General features: G+C 50.5%; 1 protein-coding gene across 1 annotated transcript in view; it reads right to left on the minus strand.

Annotated features, from left to right (window-relative positions):
• Positions 1–1,767: 1,767 nt before the first annotated feature.
• Positions 1,768–27,793, minus strand: part of XKR6 (XK related 6) — a 230,670-nt gene continuing 204,644 nt past the window's right edge. Inside the window, exon 3 of the mRNA XM_064146688.1 lies at positions 1,768–3,712. Within this exon, the coding sequence (XP_064002758.1) occupies positions 2,748–3,712 (965 nt within the window). The 3' untranslated portion in view covers positions 1,768–2,747. The remainder of the gene's footprint in view (positions 3,713–27,793) is intronic.

The raw sequence follows: 27,793 nt of genomic DNA on the forward strand, positions 1-27,793 counted from the left end.
TGTCAGCAGTTCCCCACGTGTACCGAGTCGAAGAATTCTCAGAGCTAAATCACAACAACAACATCAACAAAAATAACAAAGCACCAAAAAATCATCTCGAGACGTTGAGTTCAGTGTACAGGTTATTACCGCTCGAAGAAGTTTGTCGCTTGTTTCGCTGTTGTCGTTTGCTTAAGTTCTAAGTTTGTTTTGTCTGTTTGAAATCCGGATTGGGTGGTTTTTTTGTTTGTTTGTTTGTTTGTTTGTGGTGTTTTTTTTTGTTGTTGTTTGTTTGGATTTTTTTTTCATGTTTTGTTTTCCTTAAAAACAAAACAAACAAAACAAAACAAAACAAAAAAAAATCAAAACCCAAACCCCCCGCAATGGAACGAAAGATGCTTTACAATCACTTTAAGGCTCGCACTGAATGAGACGTGACAGATCTTACACGAGATCACAAATAATACATGGATGCCTTTTCACAGCCTTAAAATGATACAGTAGGTCAAATTCTTTTGCCAGTCACTGATCAAGTATTGTGCCTTTAAATTGACTCGCTTTTTGCTACTATGCTGAGTTTTATTATTACTGAAAGAGTTATTAGATATGTGTCAATGAGCTTCAATATCAAGGGGCAGTTTGTTGGGGTTTCTTTTGTTTTGTTTTGGGGTGGGTTTTGGTTTTTTGGCATAGAATTTTGATGTCTGCAGATTTCTTTCTTTCGTTCTGGACTCAAGCTCTGCTGCAGACAGTGAGCAGCCTTTGGGGGCGTGTGAAAGCGTTCAAAACAAGATCAGATTCTGTACTACCATCTCCATCTGGCACGAGCCAACCGTTCACACGAGGGAAACGGTTAGAGGGTGGGAGCGCATTTCTAACGCCGCCAGGCAAGGCTTGGCCCAACGGTGCTAGAAAGGCCAAAGTGAGTTACAGACCTGATACTGTCACTGAGCCGTTGGACAAGCTCAAACTCTATTGGGATGTTTTGTTACTGAGCTGTTGGACAAGATCAAACTATACTGGGGATGTTTTGTCATTGAGCCATTGGACAAGGTCAAACTCTATTGGGGATGCTTTGTTATTGAGCCATTGGACAGGATCAAACTCTACTGGGGATGTTTTGTTATTGAGCCATTGGACAAGATCAAACTCTATTGGGGATGCTTTTCCATTGAGCCATTGGACAAGATCAAACTCTATTGGGGATGTTTTGTTATTCAGCTGTTGGACAAGATCAAACTATATTGGGGATGTTTTGTCATTGAGCCATTGGACAGGATCAAACTCTATTGGGGATGCTTTGTCATTGAGCCATTGGACAGGATCAAACTCTACTGGGGATGCTTTGTCATTGAGCCATTGGACAAGATCAAACTCTATTGGGGTTGCATTGGCTTTGCTTTCTTATCTTTATCTATTTGGATTTTTTTTCCTGATGAATCCAATAAGAGCAACAAGATTTTTTTCCCATTAATTTATCTCTTTTTTGTTGTTGTTCTTATTTTTTCCTTCTTTCTTTTCTTGTTTTTTTTTTTTTTTTTAATTTTAAGGTTTGTATTTCAGTTGGTTGGGGTTGAGGTTTTCTCTTTTTTTGTTGTTGTTGTTCTTTTTTCCCCTTCTTTTTTTTTTTTTTAATTTTAAGGTTTCTATTTCAGTTGGTTGGGGTTGAGGTTTTCGTTTTGTTGTTGTTATTTTTTTCCTTTTTTTTTATTTTAAGTTTTGTATTTCAGTTGGTTGGGGTTGAGGTTTTCTTTTTTTGTTGTTGTTGTTGCTAATTTTTTCCCTTCCTTTTCTTTTTTTTTTTATTTTAAGGTTTGTATTTCAGTTGGTTGGGGTTGAGGTTTTCTTTTTTTGTTGTTGTTGTTGCTAATTTTTTTCCCTTCCTTTTTTTTTCTTTTAAATAATTTTAAGGTTTGCATTTCAGTTGGTTGGGGTTGAGGTTTTCTTTTTTTTTGTTGTTGTTGTTGCTAATTTTTTTCCTTTTTTTTTAACTTTAAGGTTTGCATTTCAGTTGGTTAGGGTTGAGGTTTTCTTTTTTTGTTGTTGTTGTTTCTAATTTTTTTCCTTTTTTTTAACTTTAAAGTTTGCATTTCAATTGGTTGGGGTTGAGGTTATCTTTTTTTGTTGTTGTTGTTGCTAATTTTTTTTCCTTCCTTTTTTTTTCTTTTCAATAATTTTAAGGTTTGCATTTCAGTTGGTTGGGGTTGAGGTTTGGTTGTGTGTTTTTTTTTTTTTGTTGTTGTTGTTGCTTTGCTTTTTATGTTTGCTTTTTTTTTTTTTTTCCTGGCATATAATCATCAAAGAGTTTTGCATGAGAAAGGTGACAGTACTTAATGAAACTCAGCACCTAAGGGCATAAGGCAGTTGTAGGTTTGTTTGTTTGTTGGTTTCTTTTTTAATATATATATCTATATATATATATATTTTTCAATCAGCACCAATCCCATATATAATGTTCTACACTTGGTGTACGGTATAAAACGGATGTGGAGATGCCTCCCTCTCCACCTGTGAATCCTAGATGTGGAAGTTTGAAATACTGCTTCTCGTGTGTAAAAAACAAAAGGAAAAGTTTTTTCTTTTTGTTTTTACTTACAAAACATAGAGAATATCTTTTTTTTTCTTTTTTTTTTGTTGTTTTTGTTTGTTTTTATACATACAGCAACCAGAAAGAAAGCTTATCTGAAGGTTTGTGTTTGTTTCATGATCTGTGTTTACCGTAAACAAAAATAAGGTCCCCCTCTTTTTACTTTTGCTTTTAAGGAGCTTTAAAGTGAAGATTCGTATTGTAGCAACTCATATAAGAGAGGTCCATCTCTATACCTAATACCTACAGCTGTGGGGGTGACATACTGGAGGATGTTGATAGTTCTTCTTAACCTCCTGTCTACAAAATGAGCATCCCATGCAGGGTATCTTTTTCTCGGGATGTCAATTTTAATGAGAGGCCCCTCGGGGGGGTAGGGTCGCCCAGATGGAGTAGATGGTACCATTGCTCTCACCTGGAAAACGGGCAAGCAAGTGTCAGCTGTGAGTTCCTCCTGTTGCTCCGTGACCGCTCTGGTGGGCGTAGCCTGGGCCCCCCGGTACCCAGGGGTTTGAGGCGCCATGGGCTCAACATCGGGGGGCAGAGGAATGCCCCAGAGCAGCTCGGCGCAACAGGAGCTGACTAAGATCTTAGCTCTTGGCCCCATGGGATGCAGCACACCATAATATAACAGCATCAAAGCAATCCCAGCAGCAAAGCTAAGAAAGACACAACACAGTGCTGGCACGGCATAGGAGTCAGTGGTGTCAGGATCTCTGTAAAAATACCAGAGGAGCGTCAAGGCAGCGTTCTCTGTCAGCACTACCGTGTAATACGCGAACATTCGGTATCGAGTCCGCCCTTCCTTCACATTAAACCAGCAGAAAATGTAGACAATCCCTACCACCATGTTGAAGAGGATCTCCTCCCACTTAGACATGCAGAAATCTGTCCCACCATGGATGATCCAGAAAGCCATGGCGCACCAATGGACCACTACAAAGATCCCAAAGTAGAGCTGGAAGATGGAAGCAAAGAGAGCAAAAGAAATAACTCGGGATGAGATGGTGAAGAGGCGCCAGAAGAGATGGATGAGGGCCCCTCTGTAGCTCATACTCTTCTTGTCGTCCCTAGAGTCCCGAAGAAGCTTGTGATAGGAGGCTAGCACCCAAGCCAGGGACATCAGGGAGGCCACAGAGGACACACCTGCCGGAAGACACACAGATCCACTGAGTTAGACAGGAGATTTGGTTGAAAACATCATCTGCTCACTACATTATTTCATCTGGGGCAAGATCAGGAGCCCAAAGGTTCAACTCACGTCAGGTTGTCTGGAGGAGAGAAATACAGAAATATCAGTGTGATGCCACATTCACAGTATCACAGTATCACAGTATCATCAAGGTTGGAAGAGACCTCACAGATCATCAAGTCCAACCCTTTACCACAGAGCTCAAGGCCAGACCATGGCACCAAGTGCCACGTCCAACCCTGCCTTGAACAGCTCCAGGGACGGCGACTCCACCACCTCCCCGGGCAGCCCATTCCAGTGTCCAATGACTCTCTCAGTGAAGAACTTTCTCCTCACCTCAAGCCTAAATTTCCCTGTAGTGCCATATTCAGAAGTTCTCTGAAGCAACTCATGATGTTCTTCATGACCCCCTGGCTCTGCCACTCCACCCCAGCTCTTCTAACAGGGGACAGCCTCCATCCCCATCCCAGTTAGAGCAGTGCTTGAAAACTGGAAATCTAGGTCCCACCTAAAGACTGCAGCCCGAGTATGAGGGTTACTTTCTGTAGGAAGGGGTCTATCCTGGAGTCTTGGAATCACAGAATCAAGCAGGTTGGAAGAGACCTCCAAGATCATCCAGCCCAACCTAGCACCCAGCCCTCAACAGTCAAACAGACCATGGCACTAAGTGCCCCAGCCAGGCTTGGCTTCAACACCTCCAGGCACAGAGACTCCACCACCTCCCTGGGCATCCCATTCCAATGCCAATCACTCTCTCTGACAACAACTTCCTAACAACATCCAGCCTAGGCCTACCCAACCACAACTTGACACTCTGACCCCTTCTTCTGTTGCTGCTTGCCTGGCAGCAGAGCCTAACCCCAGCTGGCTACAGCCTCCCTTCAGGCAGCTGCAGACAGCAATGAGCTCTGTCCTGAGCCTACTCTGCTGCAGGCTGCACACCCCCAGCTCCCTCAGCCTCTCCTCACAGGGCTCTGCTCCAGATCCCTCAGCAGCTTCATCGCCCTTCTCTGGACACTTTCCAGCACCTCAACATCTCTCTTGAATTGATAGGCCCAGAACTAGGCACAGCACTCAAGGTGTGGCCTGAGCAGTGCTGAGCACAGGGGTGGGCACAAGAACCTCCCTTGTCCTGCTGCCCACACTGCTCCTGAGCCAGCCCAGGATGCCACTGGCTCTGCTGCCCACCTGGACACACTGCTGGCTCATATTCAGCTACTATCTACCAGTATCCCCAGGTCCCTTTCTGCCTGGCTGCTCTCCAGCTACTCTGTCCCCAGCCTGTAGTGCCACAAGAGCAGGACAACTACATTCCTTGTGGATCTTGTTTGTTCTCCACTAAGTTCACACAAGCAGCATTCACACTGCCTTGCACTTGTCTCTTGTCTGGATGTGTTCCTCTGTGATCTGTGTAAGATAGGACTGTCCTGCTCTGGCAGGGGGGTTGGACTCGATGATCTCCTTGGGTCCCTTCCAACCGCTAACATCCTGTGAACCTGTGACTCTGCCTTAATCAAGACTCCCTATTTGCATTTGCCTTTGGGAAAAGCAGGCAGTTGGTCAGTTTTTTTGTAACCCTGTGGTCCCAAGTAGATGAAAACATAAAGGGAACATCAAGGCTCATCAGCACTCTCCCAATGAGGCCAAACCAAAGAATCTAATCTCTCCAGCAGCATCCCAGCTCTGTTTCTGGGATGGACTGAAGACTTAGATCAGAGGTATCTTACTTCCAGCTTTGTCTTTTAGATGGACCACATGCCCAAACCTCAGTCATATATCTTGCCCTGTCTCCTTCTGCTCCTGGTGGAATCACCTGAAGAGACCTTGGATCTGGTCCATCCCCATGCCTTGTCTGGGACTGCTGAGGGAGCCACTACAGGTGTGCAGCGCTGCCCAGCGCACTCAGCCCCTGCAGCACTGCTCCCATCAGTGAGGGCATTGCCAGCTCTGGGGCCAGCTCTCAGTTCCCAACTCATGGCTCTGTACCCTGTCACGGGGCAGATGTACCTTGATATTCCAAAGGGGCCTTATTCCCCACTGCAGCCAACACTTAGACTACTTATTTGCACCAAATGATAAAACAGTGCCCCTTAAACATATCAGAAGCTCTGACAAACACAATGCCAGTGATTATCATGAGGGTAAATTATTTATTCAGCAAAGTATCACAATCCAAATTCAGTGATTGCTGGGACAACAAAAGGCCACTGGCATCTTATTCCTTTGCTCCCACTTCTGCTCAATGGACAACGTCTCTGCAGGTGAGGGAACAGATGATGGACCAAGATCCATGTTTGAGGAGCTCATTAATTTGGTATCTATAGATTGATTGGGTAAAGATTTGTCTGGGAGCATGGCCTAGAACATCTAAATGGAAGATGGTGATGGTTTCAAGCAAAGCAAACAGTAACAGACACCCTCCACCTCCGATGTGTATCATACTGGAAGATAGGTCCAACTCTTTCTTGCTTTTATCACTTTATTAAAGCCCAAGGGGCAACTTGTTACATCTGCCCAGGATTAAAAACCTAAACCACCTGAAATCTCTAAGTTTCTTCTTCTCCTGTTTTGTTTGCCCTTTCCCCTCTGCCCACAGGCAGCTGACTCCCATAGGGGTGGGAAGGAGGTCCACTGGCTCTTCAGATCTCTGTCTAGAAACTTCATCTGCTTTTTCAGGTGCCCACCCCAAAGTGCACTTGGGTTGGATTTCTCCCCTGACAGCCTAGCTATGTTTGGAGAAGACAGAGCATTGGAACAGGCTGCCCAGAGAGGTCACAGCATTGCCTTATCTGGTGACTTTCAAAAGCCACTTAGATGCCACCCTGTGCAACCTGCTCTGGGTGAACCTCCTTTACCAGGGAGCTTAAACTAGGTGATCTCCAGAGGTCACTTCCAACCCCTACCATTCTGTGAGAGCTGATGGAGAAGGTGGCCATGAAGGTTGGTATACCTTCATCTCTGAATATCAGGTTGAAGGGACCTCGAGGATCATCTCAGAATCACTGAATCATTGAGGCTGGAAAAGACCTCTGAGATCAAGTGCAGCCCATGACCCAACACCACGACATCAGCTAGACCGTGCCACCAAGCCATCAGCTAGACCATGCCATCCAATCTTCTCTTAAAGACCTCCAGGAATGGAGACTCCACCACCTGCCTGGGCACTCCATTCCAGTGCCTAATCATTCTTTCCATGAGGAAGTGCTTCCTAATTTCCAACCTAAACCTCTCCTGGTGCAGCTTCAGACCATGCCCTCTTGTCCTATCACTGGTTGCCTGGGAGAAGAGCCTGACCTCCACCTGACTACAACCTCCTTATAGGTAGTTGAGGAGAGTGATAAGGTCCTCTCTAATTCTCTTCTCCAGGCTGAACAACAGCAGCTCCCTCAGCCTCTCCTCATCAGACTTCCCCTCCAGCCCCCTCAACAGTCTTGTCTGTCGACTCTGGACCCACTCCAGGACCTCAATATGCTTCTTGAAGTGAGTCCAACCTCTCTTGGAAAAACTACTGAAAATGCCTCTGCCTATTAAAATTCTCCCAGCCTGCAGGGCCACCCAAACTGTGCTTTCTCACCAGCTCTCAAGTCTCTCTCTCTGAATATCCTGCCTCTGGGCTCACACATGCAGCAGTGCTTCAGAGTGACTTGTGAAAACCCAGCAAAGCACAAGCCAGCAAGCTTGGTTGCTTTATCAGAGAGGGAAGCTTTAGACCACCATAGAATCATACAATCAAACAGGTTGGAAGAGAGCTCCAAGCTCAGCCAGTCCAACCTAGCACCCAGCCCTCAACAATCAAACAGACCATGGCACTAAGTGTCTCAGCCAGGATTTGCTTCAACACTGCCAGGGACAACAACTCCACCACCTCCCTGGGCAGCCCATTCCAATGCCAATCACTCTCTCTGACAACAACTTCCTCCTAACATCCAGCCTAGGCCTACCCAACCACAACTTGACACTCTGACCCCTTCTTCTGTTGCTGCTTGCCTGGCAGCAGAGCCCAACCTCTCCTGGCTACAGCCTCCCTGCAGGCAGCTGCAGACAGCAATGAGCTCTGCCCTGAGCCTCCTCTGCTGCAGGCTGCACACCCCCAGCTCCCTCAGCCTCTCCTCACAGGGCTGTGCTCCAGGCCCCTCCCCAGCCTTGCTGCCCTTCTCTCAACACCTTCCAGCACCTCAACATTTCTCTGCAATTGAGGAGCCCAGAACTGGACACAGCATTCGAGGTCCAGCCCCACTGCTAAAGCAGGGTCACTCAGAGTAGGTTGCCTGGAATCACATCCAAGTGGGTTTGGAATCTCTCCAGAGAAGGAGACTTCACAAGCTCTCTGGGCAGCCTGCTCCAGGGCTTTGTCATCCTCACAGAGAAGAAGCTTTTCTTTATGTTTAGGTGGAACTTCCCCAAGTCCTAAGACCTAGCCTGCTCTGGGGTAGGGTGTCCCTGCCCATGGAAGGGAGGTTGGAACTAGATGATCCTTGTGGTCCCTTCCAACCCTGACTGATTCTGTGATTCTAACAAACATTTGCATATAGAACTTGAGGACTCTGATAGATGGAAAGTTCTGAAAGTGTACAGCCTCAGCCCCAAAGAGATACAGTTTAGACTTTTTTTAACCTATCAAGAGTGTTACAATATTGGTAGACCTAACATTTGGAAGGGTGGAAGTCTTAGGGTGAGGGACACTGGATGACCTTGGAAGTCTCTTCCAACCTGGATGATTCTGTGATCCTACACTGTATAGACTTAACATTTGGAAGGCTGGAATTCATAGGGTGAGGGACACTGGCTGATCTTGGAGGTCTCTTCCAACCTGCTTGATCCTATGATTTTATGATCCTATACTGTATAAATTCAACATTTGGAAGACTGGAAGTCTTAGTGTGAGGGACAGTGGATGAGCTTGGAGGTCTCTTCCAACCTGGATGATTCTATGATCCTATACTGTATAGACTTAACATTTGGAAGACTGGAAGTCTTAGGGTGAGGGACACTGGCTGATCTTGGAGGTCTCTTCCAACTTGGTTGATTCTATGATTCTATGATTCTATGATTCCATGCTGCATAGTACTTATAGTGTCCCCATAGAATTCTATGATTCTATGATCCCACTGCCTGTTGCAGTATCCTCTAGCTCCTCAGTTTAAAAAACTTCCCATCATTAGCCAAACAAACACAACCAAAAAAGTCACCTATTGTGACTTCACAGAGAGAGTGATTGGCATTGGAATGGGCTGCCCAGGGAGGTGGTGGAGTTGCCATCCCTGGAGGTCTTCAAGAAAAGCCTGGATGAGGCACTTAGTGCCATGATCTGGTTGACTGGATAGGGATGGGGGGTAGGTTGGACTGGATGAGCTTGGAGGTCTCTTCCAACCTGGTTGATTCTATGATTGTCTCATTTGAGCACTCTCATGCTAGAAACCTGTGCAGCACTAGATGTACCTCTCTGCCCAAACCCAAGCAGCACCAATCCACAAGAGACAGATGTGTCACACAGCCTTAAAAATGTTTCCATTGGGTTCATTTATTCCAGAATAGAGAGAGGAACAAAACAGCAGAAACAAACCCCCAGTGTACACATAAAGGCTTTTCCCACTGAAATATTTCCACTGGAGGAGCCTACACTAATGACAGCCTTTGCTGTAAGCTGCACAAAGCTTGCTGAGAGTGTGTGCGTTGAGTCATTCGCAGTGCACGGTGCCCTGCCTGCTGAGAGTCATCTGAACACCTCCTCCAGTCAGCAGCAAGAAGCAGACACCCCCAGAAAGTGATTCACCCTGTCCTAAGATCCCTGTGTGGGACAAGGAGGGGCTGACTCATGCTCCCAAAGTGTCTGACTCCATCCCTTGGCAGAGGAGGGAGGGCACTTGTGAACACCAACAGTCAGGTGGGATGAGTCCTACCCTTACAAAACTGTTTGTTGCCTCCTCCTTTGCACTGAGATCTGGGTGTGTGTGTGTGTGAGGGATCTCTAGACACTTTGGCATATTCTTGCTGTTGCACAGACATTCAAGAGTGTGGAAAATGTGAATTTTGGCATACTAGTGCTGAGAAGGATCTGGACCTGGGTGTCAGCAGGTGTAATGAGTAGGTGGACATCAACAGGAACCATGTTGTGCCAGGGTAGGTATAGGCTGGATATTAGGAAGAAGTTCTTCACAGAGAGAGTGATTGGCATTGGAATGGGCTGCCCAGGGAGGTGGTGGAGGCACCGTCCCTGAGGGTCTTCAAGAAAAGACTGGATGAGGCACTTAGTGCCATGGTCTGGTTGACTGAATAGGGCTGGGTGCTAGGTTGGACTGGATGATCTTGGAGGTCTCTTCCAACCTGCTTGATTCTATGATTCTATGGAGCATGGGACATGGACTTACAGTGTAAGCACAGAAATTGTTCCCCAGCTGTTTAAGGCCAGGCTGGATGAGGCTGTGGGAAGCCTGATCTAGGGCAGGGTGTCCCTGCCCATAGCAGGGGGGTTGGAACTAGATGATCCTTGAGGTCCCTTCCAAACCTGACTGGTTCTATGAGTCTATTTCATAAAGACTTAAAAGACAAAGCACACTTTGGCCTTTATCACCTTGACCATGACTTTCCCCTATTACTTTAGCCTCTGACATATTCATACCATGTACACTTATCCCAAACAGTGGAATTAACTGTTCCATTCTTTTCCACTTCTCTAGTGCAAGGGAGTTGGGGCTGTTCAGTCTGGAGAGGAGGAGGCTCCCAGGTGACCTTATTGTGGACTTTCAGTATCTTAAGTGGGCTACAAGAAAGCTGGGGAGAGACTTTCTAGGCTGTCAGACAGTGACAGGACTGGGGGGAATGGAACAAAGCTAAAAATGGGTAGAGTCAGACTGGATGTTAGGAAGAAGTTCTTCCTCACGAGGGTGATGAGACCCTGGAACGGGTTGCCCATGGAAGTGGTGGAAGCCTCATCCCTGAAGGTGTTTAAGGCCAGGCTGGATGAGGCTCTGGACAGACTGATCTAATGTGATGTGTCCCTGTCCATGGCTGGGGGTTGGAACAGAGTGGCTGGAGAGCAGCCAGGTAGAAAGGGACCTGGGGGTGCTGGTAGAGAGTAGCTGAAGCTGAGGCAGCAGTGTGCCCAGGTGGGCAGGAGAACCAATGGCATCCTGGGCTGGCTCAGGAGCAGTGTGGGCAGCAGGACAAGGGAGGTTCTTCTGTCCCTGTGCTCAGCACTGCTCAGGCCACACCTTGAGTGCTGTGCCCAGTTCTGGGCTCCTCAGTTCAAGAGGGGTGTTGAGGTGCTGGAAGGTGTTGAGAGAAGGGCAGCAAGGCTGGGGAGGGGCCTGGAGCACAGCCCTGTGAGGAGAGGCTGAGGGAGCTGGGGGTGTGCAGCCTGCAGCAGAGGAGGCTCAGGGCAGAGCTCATTGCTGGCTACAGCTCCCTGAAGGGAGGCTGTAGCCAGGTGGGGTTGGGCTCTGCTGCCAGGCAAGCAGCAGAAGAACAAGGGGACACAGTCCCAGGTTGTGGCAGGGCAGGTCTAGGCTGGATGTTAGGAGGAAGTTGTTGTCAGAGAGAGTGATTGGCATTGGAATGGGCTGCCCAGGGAGGTGGTAGAGTCTCTGTGGCTGGAGGTGTTGAAGCCAAGCCTGGCTGGGGCACTTAGTGCCATGGTCTGGTTGCTTGGCCAGGGCTGGGTGCTAGGTTGGACTGGATGAGTTTGGAGCTCTCTTCCAGCCTGGCTGATTCTATGAACTAGGTGATCCTTGCAGTCCCTTCCAACTCTGATGAATTCTATGAACAGTAAGAGATCTCTCGAGTTATAACCAGACCCCAAAGTCCAGGTAAGTTGCATCACATGGGCAGTATTTGTTCCTTTTGATTTTGAGTGTTGCACATGGTGACTGACACATGGTGACTGACACATGGTCACTGACACATGGTGACAGACACATGGTGACTGACACATGGTGACTGACACATGGTGACTGACACATGGTGACTGACACATGGTGACAGACACATGGTGACTGACACATGGTGACTGACACATGGTGACTGACACATGGTCACTGACACATGGTCACTGACGCACCTTCATCCAGCATGAGTAGGTTTCAACTCCCTTCCAAGGTTTGTTTATCCAAGTTAAAACTGAAGTCACTTCAACAAACCCACTCCCACTCCTCCCTCTGTGTTTAGCTTGGGAAGCAGAAAGCAGCCTCCATACACTGCCATGTCTCTGTGGGCATTCTCAAGCTTGGAGGGCATCAGCTCTTACAGGGCTGGAATGCCTGTGGCTGCATGCCTGAGATCTATATCCCACCTGCCAGACTGTCAGAGTGATATAGACTGCAGTTAAGCTCAAGCTCTCTGTGCTGGACTGTACAACAGCCCTTTAACTGCTCTTCTCACCTCCTAGGAAGCAAAAAGTGACTCACAGGCTGTAGTCAGCACTATTGAGGAGTCAGGCCCATGTGTCTTGGGTGACACATCACAAGAATTAGTCTGCCAGGTCCCCTTAGTAATGTGGCATGAAGTCACTGAAATCTACATTCTGGACAGTGAGGCAGAGTGCAGTAGTGGCCACACTTGATAGATGAAGCACTAAGATATGAAGGTTTTACTCAAGGTCTCACACAAAACCCATGCTAAAGCAAGGAATAGATCTTCACATCACAGTGCACCTCTCCAAGGCATTTCAGACAGAATTCAGCTCCTACTGTAGAGGCTCCTACATGTAGGGGCACTTGCAGCCAGGAGGGCAAACCAGAGCCTGGGCTGCAGCAGCAGAAGTGAGGCCAGCAGGGCCAGGGAGGGGATTCTCCCTCTCTGATGTGCTCTGCTGAGACCTCACCTGGAGTCCTGCATCCAGTTCTGGAGCCCCTGGGACAAGAGGGCTGTGGAGATGCTGGAGTGTGTCCAGAGCAGGGCCAGGAGGATGCTGAGAGGCTGCAGCAGCTCTGCTGTGAGCACAGACTGAAAGAGTTGGGGCTGTGCAGGCTGGAGCAGAGGAGGCTCCCAGGGGACCTTCTTGTGGCCTTCCAGCATCTGAAGGGGGCTATAAAAAAGCTGCTGGGGAGGGACTTTTGAGGCTGTGAGGGAGTGTCAGGAGTGGGGGGAATGGAGCAAAGCTGGAGGTGGGGAGAGTCAGAGTGGAGGTGAAGAGGAAGTTGTTGGTGATGAGAGTGGTGAGAGGCTGGAATGGGTTGCCCAGGGAGGTGGTTGAGGCCCCATGGCTGGGGGTGTTTGAGGCCAGGCTGGCTGAGGCTGTGTGCAGCCTGCTCTAGGGTAGGGTGTCCCTGGGCATGGCAGGGGGGTTGGAACTGGCTGCTCCTTGTGCTCCCTTCCAACCCTGACTGATTCTATGATTCTAATTCTGCCTTTCTCAGAGGACCTAATGAACAATCCTCAGGGGTAAACATATGGAATAGAGACCAAGCAGCAGCAAATGGTGAAGAGAAACAAGAAAACAGTGCTAAATAAGACAACTACATAAAGCTAAACTTTCTGAGTAGAGTGCTGGACCAAGGAGCAGTCTCTGAGAAGAGAAACAAGAGGATGGGATCATGAAAACATGAGTGGGCTACAGTATAACACAGGTAGTGATATGATACCAGAGGAGAGGAGCATGAACCACTCTCAGTTCAAGAGAAGCTCTTAGAGCTTGGATGAAGCTGATAGGAGCAGGATGAATTTCAGCTCCTACTGGTAGCCCAGGAGAAAAAAAACCCAAACACCAAACCAACAACCCAACCCAAACAAAACACCCCACTACCTCAGAGAGCTAATGAGGGTCTTTGAAAACTCCACATCCTCAAAACAAGAAGTCCTCTTAAGCTGACTTTGCTGGTTTTAAAGCCCATATATGCCCAGGAATAAGCCCAGCATGATGGCCTATCTGGCTGATTCCTGCTATGCAGCTACACAAAGGGACACAGCCTCAAGTTGTGCCAGGGTAGGTATAGGCCGGATATTAGGAAGAAGTTCTTCACAGAGAGAGTGATTGGCATTGGAATGGGCTGCCCAGGGAGGTGGTGGAGGCACCGTCCCTGGGGGTCTTCAAGAAAAGCCTGGATGAGGCACTTAGTGCCATGGTCTGGTTGACTGGCTAGGGCTGGGTGCTAGGTTGGACTGGATGATCTTGGAGGTCTCTTCCAACCTGGTTGATTCTTTGATGATTCTATGACATGGGTTTACAACCAGTCTAATAAAAGCAGTAGAGAAATCACACACAGGAGTATTTGAAATGAACAATAGATCCCTTTCCTGCCTTGCACACAGGAGATGAGGAGAAAGGTTCCTTTCCCTGGGAGTATGTGCAGTTTGCATCACAAATGGGCTCCTCAATTCAAGAGATGTTGAGGTGCTGAAAGGTGCCCAGAGAAGGGCAGCAAGGCTGGGGAGGGGCCTGGAGCACAGCCCTGTGAGAAGAGGCTGAGGGAGCTGGGGGTGTGCAGCCTGCAGAAGAGGAGGCTCAGGGCAGAGCTCATTGCTGTCTGCAGCTGCCTGAAGGGAGGCTGTAGCCAGGAGAGGTTGGGCTCTGCTGCCAGGCAAGCAGCAGCAGAACAAGGGGACAGAGTCTCCAATTGTGCCAGGGGAGGTCTAGGCTGGATGTTAGGAGGAAGTTGTTGTCAGAGAGAGTGATTGGCATTGGAATGGGCTGCCCAGGGAGGTGGTGGAGTCTCTGTGCCTGGAGGTGTTGAAGCAAAGCCTGGATGAGTAACTTAGTGCCATGGTCTGGTTGACTGGACAGGGCTGGGTGCTAGGTTGGACTGGATGAGCTTGGAGGTCCCTTCCAGCCTGGCTGATTCCATGATTCCATGATTCTATGAACAGCCAGCTGGAGGTCAGTGGCTGTAAGTACTTCGATTGCACTTACTGTAGCATCATCCCCAAACGTTTACTGTGGTGCCTGTCCCTTTAAAGCTCAAAACGATGCCTAAATACTGCTCTATTTCCTTTCTGACGTTAATTCTCCTGAAGACTCTACTAAAACAAACAGGGGGGGGGAAGACACCAACATTTCTCCCAGGTGAGCTGGACAGCAAATCCTCAGTGTGCCACTAAACCTTCCATCAACCTGCGTGCGAACGCAGCGCCTGCTAAATGCCAGGCGCCACAGCTCGCCTCCTCCCCATCACTTGCTGGCTGCTCAGCTCTCTGTGCTGCGAACCCTGCTCTCCTCTTTTCCCCTTTGGGTGGCACATTCCTCCCCTGGAGCTCAGGATGAATCAAGGCACAGGCTCTCACTCTGATGCACACAGAGTGGAAATGTATTTGCATGCAAAAATGACCAAGCCAGGTTCTGCTTCTGTAACAACATCGCCTGAGAGTTGCCTCCCTCACCCCACTCCCTCCCCCCCATTTGATTTTTAACCTGATGTTATTTATCTGGACCAGAGTAAAAGAAGCCAGAATTAAAGGTCATTTGGATGTGGTGCTTGGGGATGTTGTTTAGGGGTGAACCTTGTAGAGTAAGGCTATCTGTTGGCAGGGCTGGGTGCTAGGTTGGACTGGATGAGCTTGGAGCTCTCTTCCAACCTGCTTGATTCTATGATTCTGATTAGAACCTTGGGCTGGTTTAATTTGTTTCTGCTGGAGTTGGACCTGCAAGCTTCCATTTTTCCTCAATTTGAGAGAGATGTTGAGGTGCTGGAAGGTGTCCAGAGAAGGACAATGAAGCTGGTGAGGGGCCTGCAGCACAGCCCTGTGAGGAGAGGCTGAGGGAGCTGGGGGTGTGCAGCCTGCAGAAGAGGAGGCTCAGGGCAGAGCTCATTGCTGTCTGCAGCTCCCTGAAGGGAGGCTGTAGCCAGGTGGGGTTGGGCTCTGCTGCCAGGCAAGCAGCAACAGAAGAAGGGGACAGAGTGTCAAGTTTTGCCAGGGGAGGTCTAGGCTGGATGTTGTTAGGAAGTTGTTGTCAGAGAGAGTGATTGGCATTGGAATGGGCTGCCCAGGGTGGTGGTGGAGTGGCTGTGCCTGGAGGTGCTGAAGCCAAGCCTGGCTGGGGCACTTAGTGCCATGGTCTGGTTGCTTGGCCAGGGCTGGGTGCTAGGTTGGACTGGCTGAGCTTGGAGCTCTCTTCCAACCTGGCTGATTCTATGATTCTTTCTTTCCAGAGGTAGGAATGACTTTTATCTTCTTTCCTTCATTCTGCCCCTTTAACTTTAACTTTGCACATGGGCAAATACTCCTCGTTGCCAGTATGTAAATGATAAAGAGCTGTGTAGATAATGTTGCCATTTATTTCCCTCAAAGGCTTTTGAGCCACTTCCTTCACCAGTTTCTCCAGCATGCCACCATTCCATTAAGGCAAGTGAGCACTATTCCACCTCTGGTGTGCATCACTTGAACTTCTGGCCTAGGAATGACCTCCTCATTTCTCTGTGACACCTCTGCACTCTACTCACAGATGAGGTGACCTGGGATGGAAACCCAGGGCTTGTCAGTAGGAAGAGATGTTACAGCAGTGTCCTGTCCTTGGCTCTTCTCCCATGAAAAACACTGGTTTCATGAGGCAAGGGGTCTGAAGTCCTCACCATCTGCTCCCTTGCTAGGGAGATCTTCTGAGACCTTCCTCCAAGGAGCAGGCACAGCCCAGGACCTGACACCCACAGGCCACAGTCTCAGCGGTCCATAAGAAATAGAACACTGCTGTCTGGGAAAGGCAGGCAGCAAAGTAAGTTACTCACTGTAGAGACCAATCTTCAACTAGATCTGGGCAACAAGAAGAGGATCTTCTACCACTGCATCCCACTGGAACCTCCTAACATAAGGCTTGCTTTGGCTTTCTAAACATGACAGTCCATGCCCAGGGCAGCACAAGGACAAACAGCTTGCTCACACAGAGTTGCCCTCCCACACCTTGCCAGCTACAGGCTGACTCATGTCCTGAAATGTGAAGGCTTCCTAAGACCTTTCTTTTTGCTCAGTTAAGATGTCCTCACTGAGCCCAGAAACATTGCAGCTCTTCTGAGTTCCTCTCCAGCCTTCACCTCAGCACTCCTTGAGGAGCTGAGGTGCATGGGCTCACCTCAGACTGTGATTTGCTTCTCTCCCCTTTCATGACACCAAGCTAGGAGCAGGTGTTGATCTGTTGGAAGGTAGGAGAGCCCTGCAGAGGGACCTGGCCAGGCTGGATGGGTGGGCAGAGGCCAATGGGATGAGATTTAACAAGGCCAAGGGCAGGGTTCTGCACTTCGGCCACAATAACCCCAAGCAGCACTACAGGCTGGGGCCAGAGTGGCTGAGAGCAGGCAGGAGGAAAGGGACCTGGGGGTACTGATAGATAGTAAGCTGAAGATGAGCCAGCAGTGTGCCCAGGTGGCCAAGAGAGCCAATGGCATCCTGGCCTGCATCAGGAACAGTGTGGCCAGCAGGACAAGGGAGGTTATTCTGCCCCTGTACTCAGCACTGGTCAGATCACACCTTGAGTGCTGTGTCCAGTTCTGGGCCCCTCAATTCAAGAAAGATGTTGAGGTGCTGGAAGGTGTCCAGAGAAGGGCAACAAAGCTGGTGAGGGGCCTGGAGCACAAATCCTATGAGGAGAGGTTGAGGGAGCTGGGCCTGTTTAGCCTGGTGTCTTGGGTTCAAATGCAAGTTCCCAGAGACTCTTATAAATTTGGTAGACCCAATGACAATTTATAGAATTTATAGAGTGCCCTCCCCTCTTCCCCCTCCTTTCCCCAAAAGACAGGGAGAGAGATAAAGGTAGGGACACCCAAATAAATCAATCTCACTCGATTTGGAAGTTAAAAAGGAAAAATTTAACAATAACTTAGAAAAAGGTATTGGGGGCAGGGGAGTTTACAAAGGATAAGGAAGGGAAAACAGCAAAATACAAAACAGGGATGGATACAACCCGAGTAGTGTGATGGTGTCTCTGCCTGGTGGCTGCCACGTGTTGTGCTGGTATGCAGTATGAGTGTGTGTGTAGAGTGAACGCAGGAAAAGAGAGCAAGAGACAGGGAGGTCCTGTCTCTTTTATACCACAGGAAGTGGGGGGAGTGGGCTAACCATCACCTGGAGTGTGGCCCACCCCTGGGGAGGGGCCAAGACCCCTAGGGTCAGGTTCAGGGTTACTCCCCCAGGAGTGTTAACCCTATACACCTGGAGAAGAGGAGGCTCAGGGGTGATCTTATTACTGTCTGCAACTACCTGAAGGGGCATTGTAGCCAGGTGGGGGGTGGCCTCTTCTCCCAGGCAACCAGCAATAGAACAAGGGGACACAGTCTCAAGTTGTGCCAGGGTAGGTATAGGCTGGATATTAGGAAGAAGTTCTTCACAGAGAGAGTGATTGGCATTGGAATGGGCTGCCCAGGGAGGTGGTGGAGGCACCGTCCCTGGGGGTCTTCAAGAAAAGCCTGGCTGAGGCACTTAGTGCCATGGTCTGGTTGATTGGATAGGGCTGGGTGCTAGGTTGGACTGGATGATCTTGGAGGTCTCTTCCAACCTGGTTGATTCTATGATTCTATGATCCAGTTCCTTGGAGATGAAGTGACATCAAGGCAACGTTTCAGCACAAAACATGGATCCTGTAAACCTCCTCTGGTTAATGGTTTGGCTTGGACACAGAGATCTTATAGGCCTTATTGCTGTCTACAACTACCTGAGGGGTGGTTGTGGCCAGGAGGAGGTTGCTCTCTTCTCTCAGGTGGCCAGCACCAGAACAAGAGGACACAGCCTCAGGCTGCACCAGGGGAGATTTAGGCTGGAGGTGAGGAGAAAGTTCTTCCCTGAGAGAGTCATTGGACACTGGAATGGGCTGCCCGGGGAGGTGGTGGAGTCGCCGTCCCTGGGGCTGTTCAAGGCAGGATTGGACATGGCACTTGGTGCCATGGTCTGGCCTTGAGCTCTGTGGTAAAGGGTTGGACTTGATGATCTGTGAGGTCTCTTCCAACCTTGGTGATACTGTGATACTGTGATACTGTGATGCTGTGAAATAACTTCATCCCAGCTCTGGAACTGCTTTTGGCCTGATGGGGAAGAGGAAAGAAGCTTAATTTGGTTCACACTCACTAGCCAAGCCAAGAGGTTTTCATTCAGTGTGTTTAGAAGTGATGTGTCAGCAGCTCAGAGTTTGCTAACCTTATGCCTCGTAGATCCTTGTTATTATGTAGGGGGGCAGGGGGGGAAATGGTGGAATCATCTCAGCATAACTGCAGGTGAGGGGAAAGGAAAACAGCATCTCAACACTCCTGGAGAGTACCCAGGGCTGGCACTATTAGAGTCTGGCAGAGCACTTCTGTGAGGGGGAGTGACAGAAATGGCTGTGATGCAGCTGGTGCTGTCTCGCAGTGGGGTAGCTGAAGGCACCAGGGACAGCAGCTGAAACCTGTTTCTCCCTCTGCTTCCCATGCTCTGCCAAAGCCCAAGTGAGGTTGGGTCTGTGATTCTATGTGTAGCAGGAACTCAACGACACACCAGCACCCAGTGGTGAGGTCATGCTCAGCTTGGCTTGTCTCTCCTGGGTCCTTTTGGCCTCCCAGAAGTTCAGAGGCTGAGGCTGCCTCTTCAACAGATACCACCTCCCCCAGAGACAGGCTGGGATCACACTACACATCCATTTCTCTCCTGCAAGCCTCTCTTTGCACCTCAGAGTGTATCAGAGATGGGCTCCTGTGATAGGGAAACGACCATGCCTGGTGGATGAGGTCTCCCAGCAGAGATTTGCCTATGTGAAGATGCAGACACACTGAGGACACTGAGAGCGTGAGGTTGCTCAAATGCCACTTAGGACAGAGGTCATTTCAGGAGATTTCCACTGCCTCAGTAAATCTGCTCCACTCCTAGACCCTCACAGCTGCCACCCCAAGCTACTCACACAAAACAGCTGACACTTTCTGGAACAAGAAAGTTCTTCCCTTCAATACCCAGCAACTTTGAGCCAGTTGCAGCAACCTGAAATGCTCTGGCTACATTAGGGGTAAAAGCAGAGAAGTCCCTGCCCAGCACCCACTCAGCATCTTCCCCATTTAAATCTTTCTGGGGGCATTTCAGTGCCTTTGTGCTCTCTGTTCACCCAGAGTTAGCATTGTTCTCTAGATGTGATATGAACCCCAGAGGTGCACTCTGGAGCAGCCCGAGAATGAAGAGCTGCATTCCCAGGCACCTCACTAGGCAGCTGCACAGCAGAGAGCAAAGCACACACTTTTCACCATGCCCTAATCACAAATCTCCAAGTGTCCAAGTGGAAGCCAGTGACAAGTGGAGTCCAGCAGGGATTAGTCCTGGGACCAGTCTTGTTCAACATCTCTGTGGGTGCCATGGACAGAGGCACTGAGTGCAGCCTTAGCAAGTTTGCTGCCCACACCAAGCTGTGTGGTGCAGCAGCCAGGCTGGAGGGCAGGGATCCATCCAGAGGCACCTGGACAGGCTGCAGAGGTGGGCACAAGCCAAGATCAGGAGGTGCAACAAGACCAAGGGCAAGGTCCTGCAGCTGGGTGGAGGCAATGCCAAGCACAAATGCAGGCTGGGCAGTGAGTGGCTGGAGAGCAGCCCTGAGGAGAGGCACTTGGGGGTGCTGCTGGAGGAGAAGCTCAGCAGGAGCCAGCGGTGTGCACTTGCAGCCCAGAAAGCCAAGCAGAGCCTGGGCTGCAGCAGCAGCAGTGTGGCCAGCAGGGCCAGGGAGGGGATTCTCCTCCTCTGCTGTGCTCTGCTGAGACCCCACCTGGAGTCCTGCATCCAGCTCTGGAGTCCCTGGGACAAGAGGGCTGTGGAGATGCTGGAGAGTGTCCAGAGCAGGGCCAGGAGGATGCTGAGAGGCTGCAGCAGCTCTGCTGTGAGCACAGACTGAAAGAGTTGGGGCTGTGCAGGCTGGAGCAGAGGAGGCTCCCAGGGGACCTTCTTGAGGCCTTCCAGGATCTGAAGTGGGCTTCAAAAAATCTGGGGAGGGACTTTTGAGGCTGTGAGGGAGTGCCAGGAGTGGGGGGAATGGAGAAAAACTGTAGGTGGGGAGAGCCAGAGTGGAGGTGAGGAGGAAGTTGTTGAGCAGGAGAGTGGTGAGAGGCTGGAATGGGTTGCCCAGGGAGGTGGTTGAGGCCCCATGGCTGGAGGTGTTTGAGGCCAGGCTGTGTGAGGCTGTGTGCAGCCTGCTCTAGGGTAGGGTGTCCCTGGGCATGGCAGGGGGGTTGGGACTGGCTGCTCCTTGTGGTCCCTTCCAACCCTGACTGATTCTATGATGCTATGAAATCTACCCCCAGAGGTGTCTCCAAGAAAGCCTGCAGCATCAAATGACCTGTAAAACAAAGCCTCAGGTTCCTACTTGGAATCTGCTTGGTATGAACTTGCTCCTGGGGAGTCTGCAGCACAGAGATTCCCCCTCCCCACCTACCCCTGCCGCCATGACCTGAGGCTACTCAAACCTCTCTCTCTGTGCCTCGGTTCCCCAGCCAGCCTGCAGCTGCTAGACACAGCATGGGCTAATACTTGTGTGGTGCTCTGATGATGTAAGCCCCTTCCAAGGATGACTCCAGTCTTGCAGAGGCTAAAATTGGCAGTGCTGGCCACCTGCCAAGGCTGTCCCGTGCATGGTGACTCATCTCCATCGGCCATGGTGCATCAGGTGCGTGCCGGTGGCTCGCGGTGTGGAGCAGAAGGCTTTGCAGCTGCACCCCCAAGGAACAGAGCCAGAGCCATGGCAAGGTGGTGCACAGAGAAGCTGCAGGTGGGGATGGGCTGAAGCATGACCTCTCTCTTTGGGTTTGCTCCAAAGCCCCTTGGCAAAAGAACGGCTTCGGAGGCTCCTGGCCAGCCCTTCCCCACCGCGCTGGGACAATAGGGCTGATGACAGGACAGGCTTTGCCCGTGGCACTCGATGCCAGCACGCCTCAGGCCTGGCCTGTTCTCAGCATGCCAGAGCAAGACGTCCTCAGTGCCCACTGCCAACTGTGGAGATGGCTTTTTGATGCTGCTGGGAACTGGCCCGGCACCAGCGACTCGCTTCCAGCAGGGCACCAAATTGCTCTCTGTCATCCGGCGCTGGTGAGGAGGAGGGGAAGGCAGGGACAGGGCCATATGCCCCAGTCTGGCACTGCACCTGAGTCATATGAGTGGCCTCCCAGGTGAGCTGCTTATGCATTTGGAGCCATGTGGGCAGTTTGTGAGGTGCCTCCTCGGTCTGGTGATGAACATTTAAAGGGAAACTGTGGTTGAACAGGAGTAACTTTCGACCCCCATTACCCTGGTGTCTCCCTGCCAAGCCCCTTCAGCAAGCACACAACTGCCAGGGTCCCCTGCCCACGTGGCAATGAGCAGCTGCTTTTCAGCTCATGCCGCTTCTGTCACACAAGGAGCCAGGTCTGAGAGATGGATGTCACTCATTTCTTTGACTCCCTGAGAGAGAGAAGGAAAGAAGATGCCTTCAACCCCATCCAAGGCAAAGACAAGAGTGTGATCCTGGTGGACTTTACCTCATCTCCTGTTCATAGAGTCATAGAATCAGTCAGGGTTGGAAGGGAGCACAAGGAGCAGCCAGTTCCAACCCCCCTGCCATGCCCAGGGACACCCTACCCTAGAGCAGGCTGCACACAGCCTCACACAGCCTGGCCTCAAACACCTCCAGCCATGGGGCCTCAACCACCTCCCTGGGCAGCCCATTCCAGCCTCTCACCACTCTCCTACTCAACAACTTCCTCCTCACCTCCACTCTGACTCTCCCCACCTCCAGCTTTGCTCCATTCCCCCCCACTCCTGCCACTCCCTCACAGCCTCAAAAGTCCCTCCCCAGCTTTTTTGTAGCCCCCTTCAGATGCTGAAAGGCCACAAGAAGGTCCCCTGGGAGCCTCCTCTGCTCCAGCCTGCACAGCCCCAACTCTTTCAGTCTGTGCTCACAGCAGAGCTGCTGCAGCCTCTGAGCATCCTCCTGGCCCTGCTCTGGACACAATCCAGCATCTCCACAGCCCTCCTGTATTTGGGCTCCAGAACTGGATGCAATACTGCAGGTGGGGTCTCAGCAGAGCACAGCAGAGGGGGAGAATCCCCTCCCTGGCCCTGCTGGCCACACTTCTGCTGCTGCAGCCCAGGCTCTGCTTGGCTTTCTGGGCTGCAAGTGCACACTGCTGGCTCCTGTTGAGCTTCTCCTCCAGCAGCAGCCCCAAGTCCCTCTCCTCAGGGCTGCTCTCCAGCCACTCACTGCCCAGCCTGCATTTGATCTTAAATCATTCCTGCACAATGATATTTGGGATCTTTCCTACCCCAGGAATACATTTCAGATCGTGTGTAGTTCCCAATGCATCCATAATTGACAGCACATTCTTGGTTAACTATCAGCCTGTCACCAGGGGAAAGCTAACTGAGAAATAAATCTCCACATTAGACTTAACTCATTAGCACCCACACAGGAAACCTTTCACTGAGGTGCAGAAGTGTTAAACTTGAGGTTGACTCATCCCAAACCCACTCATAGAATCACAGAATCAGTCAGGGTTGGAAGGGAGCACAAGGAGCAGCCTGTTCCAACCCCCCCTGCCATGCCCAGGGACACCCTACCCTAGAGCATCCTGACAGGGAATGCCTCCTCTGGGCAGTGAGGGCAATGAGTAGCCCAAATCCTCTGCTCATCCTCCAATACCTTGCAAAGACCACAGAAGTATTCTAACCTAACTGACACAGAAGAATATCTCGGAGTGCCCTGGGGGGAAAGTGCAAGCCCTGATCTCAAATGTCTTGCTGGGTGCATTAAGAAGAGTGTGATCAGCAGGCTGAGGGAGTTGCTCCTCTCCCTCTATTCTGCCCTAGTAAAGGCCACATTGGGACTGCTGGGTCCATCTCTGGGCTCCCCAGCTGAAGAGAGAGCTCCTGGAAAGAGCCCACTGGAGACCTCTGATGATGATGAGGGAACTGGAGCATCTGTCCAATGAGGCTGTCAGACCTGAGGCTGTTCAGCCTGGAGAAAAATGAAAGGAGGCCTTGCCAATGCTTACCAACATCTAAAGGGCAAGTTTTGAGAGGATGAAGTCAGACAATTTTCAGTGTTGCCCAGAGACAGGAAAAGTGGCAGCAGGCACAAACTGAAACACAGGAAGCTCCATCTGAACAGGAGGCACAACTTCTTTCCTGTGAGGCTGCCAGAGCACTGGAACAGGCTGCCAAGCAAAGCTGTGGTGTCTCCTCTAATTTAAACCCCACCTGGACACAATCCTGGCCAACCTGCTCTGAGAAAGCCTGCTTTAGCAGACAGGTTGGATTAGGCAATTCCCAAAGGTTCCTTCCTACTTCTACCAATCTCTGCTTCTTTCCCCTAGACATGGTACAGAAAAAGTGAGGACATGAGGCTGTAGCCAGGTGGGGTTGGGCTCTGCTGCCAGGCAAGCAGCAACAGAACAAGGGGACACAGTCTCGAGTTGTGGCAGGGGAGGTCTAGGCTGGATGTCAGGAGGAAGTTGTTGTCAGAGAGAGTGATTGGCATTGGAATGGGCTGCCCAGGGAGGTGGTGGAGTCTCTGTGCCTGGAGGTGTTGAAGCCAAGCCTGGCTGGGGCACTTAGTGCCATCTAGTAGGGGGCTGGAACTAGATGGGGACCACAAGGATCATCTAGCAGGGGGTTGGAACTAGATGGTCCTTGTGGTTCCTTCCAACCCTGACTGAATCTATGATTCTAGTTCCAACCCCCCTGCCATGCCCAGGGACACCCTACCCTAGAGCAGGCTGCACACAGCCTCACACAGCCTGGCCTCAAACACCTCCAGCCATGGGGCCTCAACCATCTCCCTGGGCAACCCAGTCCAGCCTCTCACCACTCTCCTGCTCAACAACTTCCTCCTCACCTCCACTCTCACTCTCCCCAACTCCAGCTTTGCTCCATTCCCCCCACTCCTGGCACTCCTTGACAGCCTCAGAAGTCCCTCCCCAGCTTTTTTGTAGCCCCCTTCAGATCCTGGAAGGTTACAAGAATGTCCCCTGGGAGCCCATCTTTAAGCCCAGGTGTTTAAAATCCCTTTTAGTGCCTAAAAAAAGGAGGAGTTACTCTCTTTAAAGAATAAAGGCACCCCCAGGAAAGCTGAAGCTACTGATGCTTGTTTCTTAACCACAGGAGCAGCTCCAGGCTGCTTACTGCAGGCTGCAGGGAGTGCAGACACCTCCCCAAACCCCAGAGGGTTCACCAGGACTTTGCATAATGAAGGGCTTACGCTGCAAATCTCTTTCAGATCCACAGCAGGGTTACAGAGGAGACAGGCAGAGCCTGGCTGGACAGACAGACAGCCCTTTTTCGACGGTGGGGAGGTGGGGGGAAGCTGCAGCCTCCTGCAGGCAGCCTCCCAGCGAAAGCGGTGCGTAAAGCACTCCTGACACGAGTGGAAGGGCGTTAGGGGTTCTGCTAAATCTCACTGAAGTCTTACAGTAGCCACTTGGGGAAAAAAAAAGGAAAGCCAAGGGGAAAAAAAAAAAGTGAAAGGAAACCTCTTTAAGAGGAGATTTATGCTGAAAAACCCCAATCCTTCTCACCTCACTAACTGCTTAGAAGCTGGGGGTCTCCTTTAAGCTGGTTATGCTGGCTCCTTTCCATTCAGCACAGAGGAACAGGCACCTCTGCAGGGTAAGGAGTGGTAAGGATGGTTTGTTCTGCACAAAGTGAGGGAGAGCATCTTCTAGGAGTGATTGTGGTATGGAGAGCTGGGCTGCTGGGTTGTGTTTGTTGTTAACATCAGGCAGGACTAGGGGGGGATGGAGCAAAGCTGGAGGTAGAGAGAGTCAGGTGGAGGTGAGGAGGAAGTTGTTGAGCAGGAGAGTGGTGAGAGGCTGGACTGGGTTGCCCAGGGAGGTGGTTGAGGCCCCATGGCTGGAGGTGTTTGAGGCCAGGCTGGCTGAGGCTGTGTGCAGCCTGCTCTAGGGTAGGGTGTCCCTGGGCATGGCAGGGGGGCTGGAACTGGCTGCTCCTTGTGGTCCCCTCCAACCCTGACTGATTCTGTGATCATGCAGCCAGCAGGACTAGGGCAGTGATTGTCATAGAATAGAATCATAGAATCATAGAATCAACCAGGTTGGAAGAGACCTCCAAGATCATCCAGTCCAACCTAGCACCCAGCCCTATCCAATCAACCAGACCATGGCACTAAGTGCCTCATCCAGTCTTCTCTTGAAGACCCCCAGGGACGGTGCCTCCACCACCTCCCTGGGCAGCCCATTCCAATGCCAATCACTCTCTCTGTGAAGAACTTCTTCCTAATATCCAGCCTATACCTACCCTGGCACAACTTGAGACTGTGTCCCCTTGTTCTATTCCTGTAGTCAGCAATGGTGAAGCTGCAGCTCAAATACTGGGTTCAGTTTTGAGCTCTTTGCTTCAGGAATGAAATTGAGGTGCTGGAGCATGCCCAAAGAAAGGCAACAAAGCTGGTGAAGGGTCTAGAGTACAACTCTTACAAGGAGCAGCTGAGGGAAGTGGAGTTGTTTAGCTTGGAGAAAAGGAGGCTGAGGGGAGACCTCACTCTCTACGACTCCCAGAAAGGCAGCTGGACTGAGGTGGAGATCAGTCTCTTCTCCCGAGTAACAATCAACAGAAGAAGAGGAAACAGCCTCAAGTTGCATCAGAGGAGGTTTATGTCAGGCACAAGGGAAATGTTCCTCTCCAAAAGGGCTGTCAAGCCCCGGGGAAGGCTGTCCAGGGCAGTGCTGGAGTCACCATCCCTGGAGGACTTTAGAAGATATGTAGATTTGGTCCTTGGGGAGATGGTTTAGTGCTGGAACTGGCAGTGCTGGGTTAATGGTCAGGCTTGATCTTAAAGGTCTCTTCCAAGCCAAAGGACTCTGTGATTCCCATTTCCTCCTGCAAATACACCATGCTATTTAAACCAGGAGAGGTCCTCTGACCAGTGCTTTCCAGGGATCAGAGACAGATGTACACTCTTTCATCTCATCCTCTCCTAAATCCCCAGGACAGATGAGTGAAGGACAAGGCTACATCCTTTTGAGTCCTGTCACCTCCTTCTGCCTCACCCTAAGGCTAGATCTAAACGCATCATGTAGCTTCTGTTCAGATTCCCCTGAGAAATGTCAACATCTCACCTCCCTCAGCCACCTTGGACACAGACTGCTCCCTGGTTTAGAGGCATCCTTCCTCCCTCATTTTCCATCTTTTCTCCTCATTTTGGACCCATGGATGGAGCTTCACAAAAGGCCTGCACACCAACACCAGCTCCTTCCACATAAACATTCAGGAGCTGACATCAGCCCCTTTGTCCCAGCAGCCACAGCACAAAGGACTCCAGCTCAGGCTCTCAGTGTGCACCATCCAGGTCAGATCTGCTCACCTGACAGAGTACACCAAGTTCTTACCTCTTTTGTCTCTGTGCTATTTTCTACTCTTCCCAAGTCATGGGCCAGTGGCAGCTCAGCTGGGATCTGCTCTGGTGCTTGGGATATTATGATGAAATATATCCTGAACTTGATGAAATCCCAAGGTTGTGGTCCCAAGCTTAAATGAGGCTAGGATTTGACCTCATGTTCCACCTCCAGCACTGCTGCTCCAGCTGCTGGTAGTGTCAGAAGATGCAGGAGATCTCCTGGGTGAGCATGGGCCCATTGGTGAAACTGATGTGGCCTTTGAGCACTGAAGGAGCAATGAACACAGATTCTAACCAGCCTCTCCAAAAGGTACCTCTCAGGGTAAAATCACAGAATTACAGAATGGTTTGGGTGGGGAGGGACCTTTAAGATCAGATAGGTCCAACTCTCCCTGGCATAGTCAAGGATGCTGTCCTAGTTCGAGTTAAGCCCTAACCCCTGAGAGACACCTTCCACTAGATCAAGGTAGAATCATGGAATCACAGAACTGGTCAGGGTTGGAAGGGACCACAAGGAGCAGCCAGTTCCAACCACCTGCCATGCCCAGGGACACCCTACCCTAGAGCAGGCTGCACACAGCCTCAAACACCTCCAGTCATGGGGCCTCAACCACCTCCCTGGGCAACCCATTCCAGCCTCTCACCACTCTCCTGCTCAACAACTTCCTCCTCACCTCCAGCCTCACTCTCCCCACCTCCAGCTTTGCTCCATTCCCCCCACTCCTGCCACTCCCTCACAGCCTCAAAAGTCCCTCCCCATCTTTTGTAGGTCCTCTTCATACCCTGGAAGGCC

The sequence above is a fragment of the Pogoniulus pusillus genome, chromosome 7, assembly GCF_015220805.1.
Source record: "Pogoniulus pusillus isolate bPogPus1 chromosome 7, bPogPus1.pri, whole genome shotgun sequence".
Classification (NCBI taxonomy): Eukaryota; Metazoa; Chordata; class Aves; order Piciformes; family Lybiidae; genus Pogoniulus; species Pogoniulus pusillus.